Source organism: Manis javanica, chromosome 2, assembly GCF_040802235.1.
Source record: "Manis javanica isolate MJ-LG chromosome 2, MJ_LKY, whole genome shotgun sequence".
In the NCBI taxonomy this organism is placed as follows: domain Eukaryota; kingdom Metazoa; phylum Chordata; class Mammalia; order Pholidota; family Manidae; genus Manis; species Manis javanica.
In genome coordinates, this window is record NC_133157.1 from 11,620,858 (window position 1) to 11,635,468 (window position 14,611).

Sequence of the window (14,611 nt, forward strand, 5' to 3'; positions counted from 1 at the left end):
AGAGGAAAAGCTTTCAGCTTCTCACTGTTCAGTATGATGTTGGCTGTGGGTTTATCATATATGACCTTTATTATGTTCAGGTACTTGCCCTCTATACCCATTTTGCTGAGAGTTTTTATCATGAATGGATGTTGAATTTTGTCAAATGCTTTTTCAGCATCTATGGAGATGATCATGTGGTTTTTGTCCTTTTTGTTTATGTGGTGGATGATGTTAATGGATTTTCAAATGTTGTACCATCCTTGCATCCCTGGGATGAATCCCAGTTGGTCATGCTGTATGATCCTTTCGATGTATTTTTGAATTCCGTTTGCTAATATTTTGTTGAGTATTTTTGCATCTACGTTCATCAGGGATATTGGTCTGTAGTTTTCGTTTTTGGTGTAGTCTTTGCCTGGTTTTGGTATTAGGGTGATGTTGGCTTCATAGAACGAGTTTGGGAATATTCCCTTCTCTTCTATTTTTTGGAAAACTTTAAGGAGAATGGGTGTTATGTCTTCTCTGTATGTCTGATAAAATTCCGAGGTAAATCCATGTGGTCCGGGGGTTTTGTTCTTGAGTAGTATTTTGATTACCGCTTCAATTTCTTTGCTGGTAATTGGTTTGTTTAGATTTTGTGTTTCTTCCTTGGTCAGTCTTGGAAGGTTGTACTTTTCTAGGAAGTTGTCCATTATTCTAGGTTTTCCAGCTAGTTAGCATATAGGTTTTCATAGTAGTCTTTAATAATTCTCTATTTCTGTGGGGTCCATCATGATGTTTCCTTTCTCATTTCTGATTCTGTTGATGTGTGTTGATTCCATTTTTCTCTTAGTAAGTCTGGCTAGAGGCTTATCTATTTTGTTTATTTTCTCAAAGAACCAACTCTTGGTTTCATTGGTTTTTTTCTATTGTTTTATTCTTCTCAATTTTGTTTATTTCTTCTCTGATCTTTATTATGTCCCTCCTTCAGCTGACTTTAGGCCTTATTTGTTCTTCTTTTTCCAATTTTGATAATCGTGATGTTAGACTATTCATTTGGGGTTCTTCCTTCTTTAAATATGCCTGGCTTGCTATATACTTTCCTCTTAAGACTGCTTTCACTGCATCCCACAGAAGTTGGGGCTTTGTGTTGTCATTTGTGTCCATATGTGGCTTGATGTCTATTTTAATATGTTCGTTGGTCCATTGATTATTTAGGAGCATGTTGTTATGCCTTCATGTGTTTGTGGGCCTTTTTGCTTTCTTTGTAAAATTTAGTTCTAGTTTTATACCTTCGTGGTCTGAAAAGTTGGTTGGTAGAATTTCAATCTTTTTTAATTTACTGAGGCTCTTTTTGTGGCCTAGTATGTGGTCTATTCTGGAGAATGTTCCATGTGCACTTGAGAAGAATGTATCCTGTTGCTTTTGGATATAGAGTACTATAGATGTCTATTAGGTCCTTCTGTTCTAGTGTGTTGTTCAGTGCCTCTGTCGTAATTTTCTGTCTGGTGGATCTGTGCTTTGGAGTAAATGGTGTGTTGAAGTCTCCTAAAATGAATGCATTATATTCTGTTTCCTCCTTTAGTTCTGTTAGCATTTGTTTCACATATGCTTGTGCTCCTGTGTTGAGTGCATATGTATTTATAATGGTTATATCCTCTTGTGGGACTGACTCTTTTACCATTATGTAATGTCCTTCTTTAACTCTTGTTACTTTCTTTGTTTTGAAGTCTATTTTGTCTGATACTAGTACTGAACACCTGCTTTTTTCTCTATTGTTTGCATGAAATATCTTTTTCCATCCCTTGACTTTTAGTCTGTGCATGTCTTTGGGTTTGAGGTGAGTCTCTTGTAAGCAGCATATAGATGGGTCTTGTTTTTTTATCCATTCAGTGACTCTATGTTTTTGATTGGTGCATTAAGTCTATTTACATTTAGGGTGATTATCGATAGGTATCTACTTATTGCCATTTCATGCTTTAGATTCATGGTTACCAACGGTTCAAGGTTAATTTCCTTACTATCTAAGAGTCTTAACTTAACTCACTTAGTATACTGATACAAACACAATCTAAAGGTTCTTTTCTGTTTCTCCTCCTTTTTCTTCCTCCTCCGTTCTTTATATATTAGGTATCATTTTCTGTACTTTTTGTCTATCCCTTGATGGACTTTGGGGATAGTTAATTTAATTTTGCATTTGCTTTGTACTTAGCTGTCCTACTTTCTTTACTGTGGTTTTATTACCTCTGGTGACAGCTATTCAACCTTAGGAACACTTCCATCTATAGCAGTCCCTCCAAAATAGACTGTAGAGATGGTTTGTGGGAGGTAAATTCTCTCAGCTTTTGCTTATCTGGAAATTGTTTAATCCCTCCTTCAAATTTAAATGATAATCTTGCCAGATAAAGTAATCTTGGTTCCAGGCCCTTCTGCCTTAAATACATCATGCCACTCACTTCTGGCCTGTAAGGTTTCTCCTGAGAAGTCTGATGTTAGCCTGATGGGCTTTCCTTTGTATGTGATCTTATTTCTGTCTCTGGCTGCTTTAAACAGTCTGTCGTTATCCTTGATCTTTTCCATTTTAATTACTATGTGTCTTGGTGTTGTCTTCCTTGGGTCCCTTGTGTTGGGAGATCTGTGGATCTCCATGGCCTGAGAGACTATCTCCTTCCCCAGATTGGGGAAGTTTTAAGCAAGTATCTCTTCACAGACACTTTCTATCTCTTTCTCTCTCTCTTCTTCTTCTGGTATCCCTATAATGCGAATATTGTTCTGTTTGGATTGGTCACACTGTTCTCTCAATATTCCTGCATTCTTGGAGATCCTTTTTTCTCTCTGTGCCTCAGCTTCTTTGTATTCCTCTTCTCTAGTTTCTATTTCATTTATCCTCTCCTCCACCATATCCAACCTGCTTTTAATACCCTCCATTGTGCTCTTCAATGATTGGATCTGTGACCTGAATTCATTCCTGAGTTCTTGGATATCTTTCTGTACCTCCATTAGTATGTTGATAATTTTTATTTTGAATTCCCTTTCAGGAAGAGTCACGAGGTCCATATGATTTAAATCTTTCTCCGGAGTTGTATTAATAATTTTACTCTGGACCAGGTTTCTTTGGCATTTCATTTTTGTATGTAGTGCCCTCTAGTGTCTAGAAACTCTATTCTGGAGCTGCCCAGCCCCTGAAGCAATGTCGGGGGTCGCAGGGGAGCGGTACTGGTCCCTGGGGGGAGGAAAGAGCTGTTCCCCACTTCCCGCCTGCTGTGCCTGTCTCCACTGCCTGAACCAGTGGGCCAGTCACACAGGTATAAGCTTTTGTCCCAGAGCAGCCGGATATGGATCCCTGCTTTCCACAAGCAGCTGGAATCCCAGTCTCCCCAGGAACTCCGCCTGTCCCAGCTTTCCAACCCTGTAATCAGAACAGTATGATGAAAGCACCATGAAATGTAGGTTTGTGCTCCCAGTGCACATGTCTGGAGCTAGGAATTCAGCAGTTCCAAGCCTTCCAGTCTGTCTCTGCTCCTTTTCTCCTCCTCCCTCTGGTGAGCTGGGGTCTCGGGTCTCCCTGAGCCACAGCTGTGGTATGTTACCCCATTTGTGAGGTCTGCTCTTTTCTCCAGGTGTATGCAGTCTGGTGCCATCCTCTTTCCTGTTGCTCTCTCAGGATTAGTACGCCAACTATATTTTCTAATTGTATCCAGTTTTAGTAGGAAGCCTCTGTGTTTCCTCTCACGCTGCCACCTTTCTTAACTTTTTAAAGAAGTTACTGCATTTTAGAAATACATAATGAATTATTTCAGGGTGAAGTGTTATGTTGTCTGGAGTTTATTTCAAAACACTCCAGTAAGAACAAACTGGAAAATTGAATAAGGAGTAAATGAAACCTGAAATGTTACTGATTTTCTAACAGCTGCGTTATGGGTGTATGTTGTCTTTACTTTTGTGTATGTTTGAAGTTTTCCATAATAGAAGTTAAATTGAGAAATATTTAAAATCTTCTTTTGAATGCTACATTTGAATATTTCTGCATGTTTATTTACTTAAGAAGCACTAGAGTAGATATCAAATATCCTTTGTGCTACAACTCAACAACAAAAAGACCAGCAACACAATTAACATATAGGCCAAGGGCTTGAATAGACATGTCTCCAAAGAAGATACACATATGGCCAAAAAATACATGCAAAGATTGCCCAGTGTCATTAGTTATTAAGGAAATGCAAGTCAAAATCACAATGAGATAACCACTAGGTTTGCATTATTTTAAAAATGGAAAACAAAAAGTGATGGTGAGGGTGTGAGGAACTTGGGAATATAAAATGGTTCAGTCTCTAGAAAACAATTTTCAGTTCCTCAGAAAGTTAAATAAAAATTTACTGTGTGATGCAGCTGTTCCACTCCTAGGTATATCCCCATAAGAATTGAAAATGGATTCAAACTAATATTTGTACACAAACATTTATAGCAACATTATTCACAATAGTCAAAAGATGAAAATAATTCAGGTGCCCATCAAATGATAAAAGAATAAACAAAATGTAGTATTCCATAAATAGACTATTCTTCAGCTATAAAAAGGTCTGAAATACTTGATGATGTGAACTTTAAAAATATTTTAAGTGAATGAAGCCCGACTATAGGTCACATATTTCACATACTCTATGACTCCTTTTATATGAAACATCCACCAAGGGAAAATCACAGAACTACATATCAGGCTAGTAGTTGCCAGAGGCTGGCGGGTGGAGGGTAAGGACTTAATGCTTAATGGTTCTAGGATTCCTTTGAGATTGATGAAAATATCTTAGAACTAGATAGAGTTGATGGTTGCACAACACTGTGACTTGTATACTTTAAAATGGTTAATTTTATGTTACGTGAATTTTACCTCAATTCAAAAAAAGTCTTTAGTTCTAGTTAAAATTTTGCTGCTAATTAATTGTGAACCTTGGCCTAGTTACTTGGCTTCTCTCAGCCTCAAGGCCTTCCTTAGAAAAAGAGGGCTTTGATTTTTAATCTAGTTTCTAGATCTCTCAGCTCTAATATTTCATTGTTTTGAGAATCAGTGTATTTTTAACTTTTAATTTTGAAGTAATTTCAAATTTATCAAAAAGTTGTAAGAATATACGAGAGAATTCCTGTATACTCTTTATTCACATTCATTAGGTTTTAGTATTTTACTGTTTGTTGTGCTGTTCACTTTCTCATTTTTTAACTATTTGAGAGTAGGTTGCCTTTTTCATGCTCCTTTACCCCTTAATACTTAAGTGCGTTTCCTGAAAACAAGGGGACGGTCTTATGTACCAATGGTACATTCATCAAATTCAGAAAATGTAGCATTGATACTATACTGTAATCTACAGTTCATATTCTATATTGTCATTTGTTCCCAAATGTCTTTTATGGCATTTATTTATGATTCAGTCCAGGATTATTATATTTATTTGTCATCCCTAAAAATTAGTCGTCTTTAATCTGGGAACATTCCTCAGCCTTTCTTTCTGTTTGTCTAACAGTATTCTTAAAGAATACAGGCAGTAATTTTATAGAATAAAATGTTTGTCTAATCTTCCTTCATGATTAGATTAAGATCATACTATGTATCCCTGGGCTGGAAAACAACATAAATTAGTATCTTCTTTACATTTTGCATCCAGAGGGTAGTATCATTTTAATATTATAAACAAAATAGTTCTGACAGGGAAACTAGCAGTCTCTTCATTTAAAAAAAATTACCATTCATAAGACTACTATGTGTCCTCTACATGTTATTTGATATGTCAGAGTAACTGTGTTTTGTAACTGAGGACTTTTTTTTTACTTTAACATTTTCATTATCTAGTTGATTATTAAATACCTACTGAAGGTATATTTTAAGTTCTGTTGACTTGTATGCCTATTGCTTGTTTGGTAGGAAGTATGTTTTTTTCTGTTTGAGAACTTTTTAAACTATATTTGTATATGTTTGACGTCCTCTTTTTGTGCTAATAAGGATTGGATAATGGACCATCATAAACCAATACCCAAAAATGTATGTAAGAGACATGATCTGCAGGGTTCTTCATTTATCATGAACTCCTCTTCTTACTTACAGCTATGCAAGAAGAAGCCTTGAAGCTGGTGTTGCTGGCACTAGAAGATGGTTCTGCTCTCTCAAGGAAAGTTCTGGTACTTTTTGTTGTGCAAAGATTAGAACCAAGGTTTCCTCAGGCATCAAAAACAAGTATTGGTCATGTTGTGCAACTACTGTATCGAGCTTCTTGTTTTAAGGTAAGTAGCAAGCAGATGTCTGGAGCAGCAGCTTCCTAGAATGGGTGTTAGTCTAGTCTAGAGATCCCAGCAATGCAGAAAGTCTATAAAAGTTGTAAGGAAACCTTTTCCCTTCTGCATTGCTTGCATCTGTGACAACCTTTTGGTTACAAGAACATATATATGAAGGGGTGTCAAAACAGAACATAAGGCAATAATTTAGTAAACTTTGACTCTTGGGATAGTAAAAAGGGATTAAAGAGGCCTAATTCATTTACAATTACCATCTTAGAAGGGAGTTAGGAGCTATACTGAAAACTTCCTAATAGGTTAATGTTTCAGCTTCTTCCCTATTATTTTTATCTCATTCTCTGAAGTGATTACATTAAAGCTTTTAATCTGAAGATGGCCTATATGTTGTCTTAGGGATAACAAGAGAGTGAAAAGTTGAGGAGATTGCCTCATTCTACATTTAGGTGGTTTTTTGTTTTTTGGTGGAGAGGGCAAAGCAGAACCCTAAGAAATTCAGAAATGTAGTTTCATTGTTTCATAGTCTTGTGGGTGGTGACAGACTGAGAGAAATGGAAAGATAGGCTGAATTCTTGAAGTTTCTGTATTTTACAACCATATAGGTTACTGGCTGGGTCTTAACAAAAGGCTCATTGGTAGTACAGCCTGGAGAATATAGTTAGTGATTCTGTAACATCTTTCTATGTAGATAGATAGTAAGTAACCTTACTAGAGGGGTTGAGGATTTGATAATGTGGGAAACTGTTGAACCACTGGGTTGTACACTTGCAACTTATGTAAGATTGTATATTAACAGTACTTCAATTAAAAAAAAAGGCCCATTGGTTTCTTTGAAAATAAAACATCTTAATTTGATATCAGAGTTTATTATTTTGTCGGTTTTATAGCCAGAGTGAAAACAATACAGACAGAAAAAGGGTTTTTTTGGTAGACTGCTTAGTTTGAGATAATAGGTACTTGATAATGGTTATGTATTCAAATGAGTTCCCTTATCTCCACTAATGAGGCTTGGATACTGTCTGCCTTATAGTTAACAGTGCTTGGTTTTGTGTCCTTAAGGTAACTGTTGAAATGAATATCTGGTTCCTCAAACATTGTATTTTTGGCTAACTAGAAGAATTACAGAGATCATTTGTCATCCTGACATAACTGGCGAGGTTCTCACATTGTGGGTTGGTGACTTAACATTGTGTTTTTTCTGATAGGTATCATACTGATTTGTGGTTTATGATAGTCATAAATCTGTACCTGCTACCAATACCTGACATTTGAAATATCACTAGTGTAGAAAGTGGTATCAATTTTATGCTCTGATTTCATTCTCACTGCCCTGTGGTTTTAAAATATTATGGCAGTATTTAGATGAATAAAATATATCGCTTTGACTTGACTACCAAAAGGCATTTCTTGGGTGGTATTTACTCTAGTAAACTCACCATTGTCAAAGGTCTTTTCCTTGACTTAATAGGCCTAGAGACCTGAAGTTTTGTGGGTCTGTACAGTAGTTTTTTCATCAACAACAGAATCATTCTAACCAAGGTCACATACAACAGATTATCAGTTTTATTAATTTGTGGTGAGAAGTGCAACTCTTGGAATGACTTGAATTCTTAATGTTGTAGCTACTTTCCTATGGAAGAGTATCAAACTTTGCTTGCCTAGTGTGGAATAAACAAAGGGGAGTTAATGATTCTAACTTTAATGCAGAGGTTTTCAACTGAACGTATGCATCAGGTTCACCTATGGAGTTTTAAAAAGTACGCATTCCTGGGTTCCATCTAGATATTCTGGTTTGGTATCTCTGATATAAGACTTGAGCATTCATATATACTTTTTAACTATGTTGTTTTCAAAGCCAGGGATTCTGATTGCCTGAAATTGTAGTTTTTAAGGTTTCATAGGTGATATTGATGCATGTTAATAGAAATCTAATAGGACCAGGTTCTATTGGCCACTTATGTCCATCTTTACTGAGATGGATAGAGGTTTGTGCTGCCTAAGAGGCACCTTGTCTCCTACATGGTGGTTAGATGAGTGCTACCATCCTCTGGTTCGTTGGGTTTCCTTTTTTCTATTTTTTGGGTTGGCAATTCCTCCTTTTGTTTCCTCAGTGTTTTGGTAGGTTATGGTAGAATATAGATTTTTGCAACTTCTAAGTTATACTCTGTTCTTTCTTAAATTATACCTAAGATCATGTGGATTAGAATTTGGTTGTGCCAGATTTTTCTGCAGTGTATTTCTATATAGGCATACCTTGTTCTGTTGCGCCTTGCAGATACTGTGATTTTTATAAATTGAAGGTTTTGGCAACCCTGTGTTAAGTCTCTCATCGCCATTTTTCCAACAGCATTTATTCGCTTGATGTGTTTGTGTCACATTTTGGTAATTCTTGCAGTACTTCTAACTTTTTCATTATATTTGTGGTGGTGATCTGTGATCAGTGATTATACTCATTGAACTCTCAGATGATGTTTAGCATTTTTTTAACAAGTGCTCTTTAAAATTAAGGTATATACATTGTTTCTTTAAACATAATGCTTTTGCACATTGAATAGACTACAGTATAGTGTAAACACAGCTTTTATATGCACTGGGAAACCAAAAAATCATTTGACTCACTTTATTGTGATACTTGCTTTATTGGGGTGGTCTGGACTGATCCTACAATATCTCTGAGATAATGCTGTGTTCTCAATTGTGAACTAATATGAAGTTAATTCTCAGATGGTAACTTGATTTCCCCATCTTCATGTTCTTGGAACTATGTTACTGTTGTCTCATATACCAACAGTAGCAATAGAAACAAATGAGGTAGTCAGGATGTTTTCATTTTATTGATGAGGAAATTGTTTTGAATAGTTTAAATGATTTATTTATTTTAAGCTTCAGAGCCTTTACCAGTCCTAGGTGTGAATCCTAACCAAGTTTCAGATTTCACTGTAGCCTTAGCAAGTTTTTGTGGTTCAGGAGTGTATATCATCTATCGTGGATATTAACCATATATGTTTGGATAATTAGACAGTTTCATGTGAAACTTAACTTTTGAATTTATGTTTTTTTATCACTTAAGTCAAGTATAGATTAAAGCTGTGTGTATTCCCTAATTACCATTTTTGTGTTGGCAAAAAACTTCTTAGTCATTACATGGTAGTGCTAATATATACCTGCCCATTGGCTGAACTAATTGTGTCACTTCTCTGCTTAAAAGTCCCCAGTGGCTTCCCATTCCCTGCAGGGTAATATCCAAAAATCTCTTTGTAGTATACAAGGCCCTCTATGAGTCTTCTCTGGTCTACATCTTAACCTTTAATTCTCTGTGCTCTGCTCTTGCATTTTTCTGTTTTACCACTTGATACTAGAATTCTATTCCTTACCACTATTTGCTATGGAGAGCTCTGACTCATCTTCAAGACTCAGTTCACATATTCTTCAGCTGAGGAAAACCTTTTGTGATACCCATTCCCTCCTCTACCAGTCAGATTTAAGTGCCTTTCCTTTCTATTGTTGTAGAGCCTTATATAGCACTTTTACCAAAATTTCTTCCCTCCCAGCTCCTGAGCTCATTGAAAGAAGGCAGACTATATATTGGGTTATGTAAGTTCTTCTTTGTTCCAAAAAAAATTACAGTAAGAACATTGTCTTCTTTGTGTCAAATCTGATACATAGTAAGTGACCCCTCCTCCAAAAAAGAGAAAAAAGGAATTGATATTGGTCAAAGGAGTAGAGCAGACCAATGCTGATCAGTTTTTTTTCTCCTTTCTGTATTTTAGGTTACCAAAAGGGATGAAGACTCTTCCCTGATGCAGCTAAAGGAGGAATTTCGGAGTTACGAGGCATTACGCAGAGAACATGATGCCCAAATTGTTCATATTGCTATGGAAGCAGGACTCCGTATTTCACCTGAGCAGTGGTCCTCACTTCTCTATGGTGACTTGGCACATAAATCACACATGCAGTCTATCATTGATAAGGTTTGTGAAATTAGAGATGGTTATTTTATATCCCTGCTGTTAAATTACATTGAGGAGTGTTGGAATCTTCTGAAGGTACTAAAGAAACAGCCAGTTGGAGATTGCTATGTTTTTAAATTATTTTTAAGTCTTATAAATTATTTTTTTCTAACTAAACTAAGGGAGGCAATAAGGAAGCAAGTATGGGCTATTAGTATAAATTCTGTCATCTATATTCTGATCCCAGAGAACTAATACAGCTATAAATAAATATTCTAAGTGTCTAATGATGAATTTCATAGGGCAGATTCTGAGGTGAAAATTTACTTCATCGTTGATACTCCTACTGTGGAATCTGAAGACACTTGAAAACCTGTTTAGTTTGTTGACTAAGTGCAAATATTTGAATATAGATGTGTCATTAGAATCATAGTAAAACCATTGTTTTCTCTTTGTTAGCTGCAGTCTCCAGAATCATTTGCAAAGAGTGTCCAGGAATTGACAATTGTTTTGCAACGAACGGGTGACCCAGCTAACCTGAATAGACTGAGGCCTCATTTAGAGCTTCTTGCAAACATAGACCCTAATCCAGGTATGTGGGAAATACTCAATTGTATTTTTCTCTCTCTCAATACTTTTTTATCTTTGAGGTAAATAACACAAGAATTACTGCTAACAAATCCCTCCCACCCATCTCCTCTTGACGGCTTATTTTAGATGCTGTTTCACCAACTTGGGAACAGCTCGAAAATGCAATGGTAGCTGTTAAAACAGTGGTTCATGGACTTGTGGACTTCATACAGAATTATAGTAGAAAAGGCCATGAGACACCACAGGTGAGCACATTTATTGCACTTCTGTCTGCTGTTATTCTGGACATCTTAACAGACTCTTTGGGTAAAGGATTCCTTAGGTGATTGTACTCTCAAGTTTTTATCATCTCTGTTCCTTGGCAGAAAGTCAAGTTTTAGTGTACCTGATAATTCATAGCACAGCAACAATTTGGGGAGTATCTTGAATATGATTTCACTGCATATGTTTTTGACCAAGTATATAGATCATTGATTCCTTTCAAACATTTTGTCTAATTAACTGAAAGATAATTGTTTCATCTTTATTGAAGTCACAAGACTAAGAACGATATATTAAGTTTTGATGCAAATTTTAGCAGTTGTGATGAGGTTCTTAAAGTTTGCCCTATTGTATGAACTTTAACAGCGCCAAGCCTAAGAAGAGAGTTGTATCCTCAAGTTGACAAATAAACCATACATTGTTGCTTCTTAATTTTTCATTTTTTTCGGGGGAAGTTGTATTCTGTCTTCACTGAAGAAGTTTAACTGGACAAAGTTTATGACTTTTTAAATGCTGTTTAAAATTGTTTGATTTTGGTATTACAATTTTAAGACAGCAATGAAATGATGAGAAAATTTTTCTTTGCATGGGGATTGTGTTGCATGACAATAAATAGATAAACATTTGAACCAGTTTCAGAAAATCCTTAGAGGGAATGTGTCAAGTGCCAACTTGGGGTTATAACAGTAAACAGTGGAATGATAGTTGTTTCAGCACAAGACTTTTTTTTTTCGGCAAACAAGTATCTTTTTTTATTAGTATTATTAATATACAGTCACTTGAGCAACATTGTGTTTACTAGATTCCCCCATTATAATGTCCCCAACACATGCCCCATTACAGTCACTGTCCATCAGCATAGTAAGATGCTATAGAGTCACTACTTGTCTTCTCTGTATTATGTGTGCTTATCATAATGCGTCCTGATCCCTTATTCCTCCTTTCCCACCCACCCTACCCAGTCCTTTCCCTTTGGTAACTGTTAGTCCATTCTTGGGTTCTGTGAGTCTGCTTCAGCACAAGACTTTTTTATCTAATATGAAAAAGAATTAAAGATGTAATTATAAAATTCCAAAGTCTCAAGACTGAGGAACAACTGGAATCTTCACTTTTCCATACATTGATTTTCTTTTTGTAGCCTCAGCCAAACAGCAAATATAAGACCAGTATGTGCCGAGATCTGCGACAGCAAGGAGGGTGTCCACGAGGAACAAATTGTACTTTTGCCCATTCTCAGGAAGAGCTTGAAAAGTAAGAGAATTCTCTTTTCATATTTTTGGTCATTACAAAAGTGTTATGTATAGTCTTAAAGTTTGTGATGAGTTTCAAAGGTGCAATTAAGATCACACTGTCAAGTTTTTTAGATTGCAGAATAACCTTCTTTTTTTAAAGCCATACCTTATTGCTTCTGGGAGCAAGATTAACATCATAAATTATTTAGAACCTTATTCAGGAATCATATTTTAGATCACCGTATGTAGCTGGATTCCATGTTTCCGTTAAGCATCAGCGCAGAGTAAAAATACCCGTGTGCCGTCTGCTTTGCTCAGGTTTGGTTGAAGATAAGAGCAAAGTCCCAGATAAAGCAGATACATTTTCTTTTTAACATTCTTCTGGTCTTCTTAACATTTTTTTTCCTGTGTCTTCTTTTTTCTTTTCTCTTGTCCTGTGGGTAATCCCTTTTTCTCTGTCCGTTTACCCCAGACGTAAAATAAAATGGATATAAGCTGTATTATGTATTGTCTAGGTTTTTGTTGTTTTGTTTTTTTTAACCAAAATATTTATCATTGAGCTATCACCAAATAATTGATCCCAGCCTTTCTACTGAACAACTGGCCTGTGTATCAACTCTTAATAGTTATCTCCCTTTTCCCGTTAGCACTTTAAACTCAGTTTGAGGTAATTTTCTCTTCCCATACATGTTCCTCTTCTATTTTCCATTCTGCTCTCCCCAGTGTACCCTATCCAACTAGTAATAAATGCCATGTTATAGAAATCATCTTTGTTGGCTTTCTTTCACATGCTTGTCTTAGTCATTTCACCTTCCAGTCAAGTCATTTTGACTTCCCACATATTTCTCAACTCTTCCTTCTTCTTTCTGTCCTTAAAGTCCAAGGTGTCATCCCCTCCACAGTTGCTTTCTAACTAGTCTTAGAGCCATTGTTGCCCATCCCCAATCCTATTACTCAAAACAGGGAGAACTTTGCACATAGGCTCATTGCAGATAATGAGAAACTTGGGTAGTTTCTCATTTCCCTCTGGATAAACATATAAAATACAGATTGTGGTCTCTCAGACCCTGTAGCATCTAGTTTGTGCCTTCCTCTCTGATCTCATCTCACAGGCTCCCTAATTGTATTCTATATTCAAGCCACACTTTCCCTTTCTCAGTGCCCGGAATGCCCCATGCTCCTTCCCCCTTCAGGCCTTTCACATAATGCTGTTCCTTCTAGCCTTGTCTTTGAAGCTTTTCTGTTGCCTAGCTTATCACTTCACTTTTTCAGGGAGAGCTCCCCAGTATTTTAGTTTTGTACTAAACCAGGTTCCTCTTTGTTATACTTAGCAAAATTTTAATTAACTTATGGTCTATTTTAGGGGTTCACAAACTTTTCTGTAAAGATGCAGATAATATATATTTCAGCTTGGTGGACTATATAGTGATCTCTGTGTTGTAACCACTTAACTGCCATTTTAGAAAAAAAGTCTACATAGACAGTGCAAAAAATGGGCACAACTGTGAACTTCTATTTACAAAAACAGGCAGCTTTGGCCTATAGACAATAGTTTGCTGACCTCTGATCTATTTATTGAATGTTTGTCTACCTTGCTAAATTGTAAGCTTCTTGGACTGTATCCGTCTTTTTTATGTTGTCTCTTCTTCTCAGTGCTGGCACTTGGCCCTGCACATAGTGAGCTCTATAAAGGCAGCAACTGCTAGAAGATATGTGCTTATGCACTAAAAAAAGAGCAGAAACATGCTTCTGTTCTCAGTTTTTTCCCTCCACTGGATTTGCTTAGAGAGGTTGCAGAAGTCTTTAAGAAAAAGAAGATGCTGTTTGCACCCAGTGGGCAGCTCTGATACAGAATTTTACATCAAGATGATTTTTGAAATTCTGGGAGGTGTATTTAGGGGACCTTGCTTGGAAGCACTTAGACTTTTAAAAGGGTCTGAGAAGAAACTGATTTCACTGCTGTTCTACCCACAACTGGTGCTCCTGCTGAAAATACATTTTACTTCTTAAGTCTTTAAGTAGGCTTCCTACTTTGCATCTCCAGTACGTACTTCAGAACTTTATTACCTTTTGTCTAAACTTATCTTATTAAGATCCCCTAAAAAGCTCTGTTTTACCTAAAATGTTCTATTTCAGGTGTGGGCAACCTCGATATACGTCCTAGAGTCTCAAAAATCATATTGATGTAAAACTGTATACAGAGCTGCCTAAACTGGGTACAACAGCATTTAAAAAATAGCAATAGCCAAACTAATTGGTCACATTCTGTGCTAGGTACCATTTTTAGTGTTTCACATGTGTTTGCCCAGTTTATCCATTTTAGTGTTATAGTGGCTTTTT

General features: G+C 36.3%; 1 protein-coding gene and 1 non-coding gene across 4 annotated transcripts in view; both read left to right on the top strand.

Moving 5' to 3' along the window:
* RC3H2 (ring finger and CCCH-type domains 2) overlaps window positions 1-14,611 on the top strand; it is a 48,047-nt gene that overhangs the window by 13,827 nt on the left and 19,609 nt on the right. For all 3 annotated transcript variants that reach the window (XM_017675992.3, XM_017675991.3, XM_017675990.3), the window contains exons 5-9: window positions 6,053-6,228; window positions 10,008-10,208; window positions 10,647-10,779; window positions 10,905-11,023; window positions 12,178-12,290. In XM_017675992.3, the coding sequence (XP_017531481.1) occupies window positions 6,053-6,228; window positions 10,008-10,208; window positions 10,647-10,779; window positions 10,905-11,023; window positions 12,178-12,290 (742 nt within the window). The remainder of the gene's footprint in view (window positions 1-6,052; window positions 6,229-10,007; window positions 10,209-10,646; window positions 10,780-10,904; window positions 11,024-12,177; window positions 12,291-14,611) is intronic.
* On the top strand, window positions 10,452-10,562 carry LOC118970516 (small nucleolar RNA SNORD90). Its single transcript, XR_005058564.1, has one exon. It is a non-coding gene; the product is annotated as a small nucleolar RNA SNORD90 (small nucleolar RNA).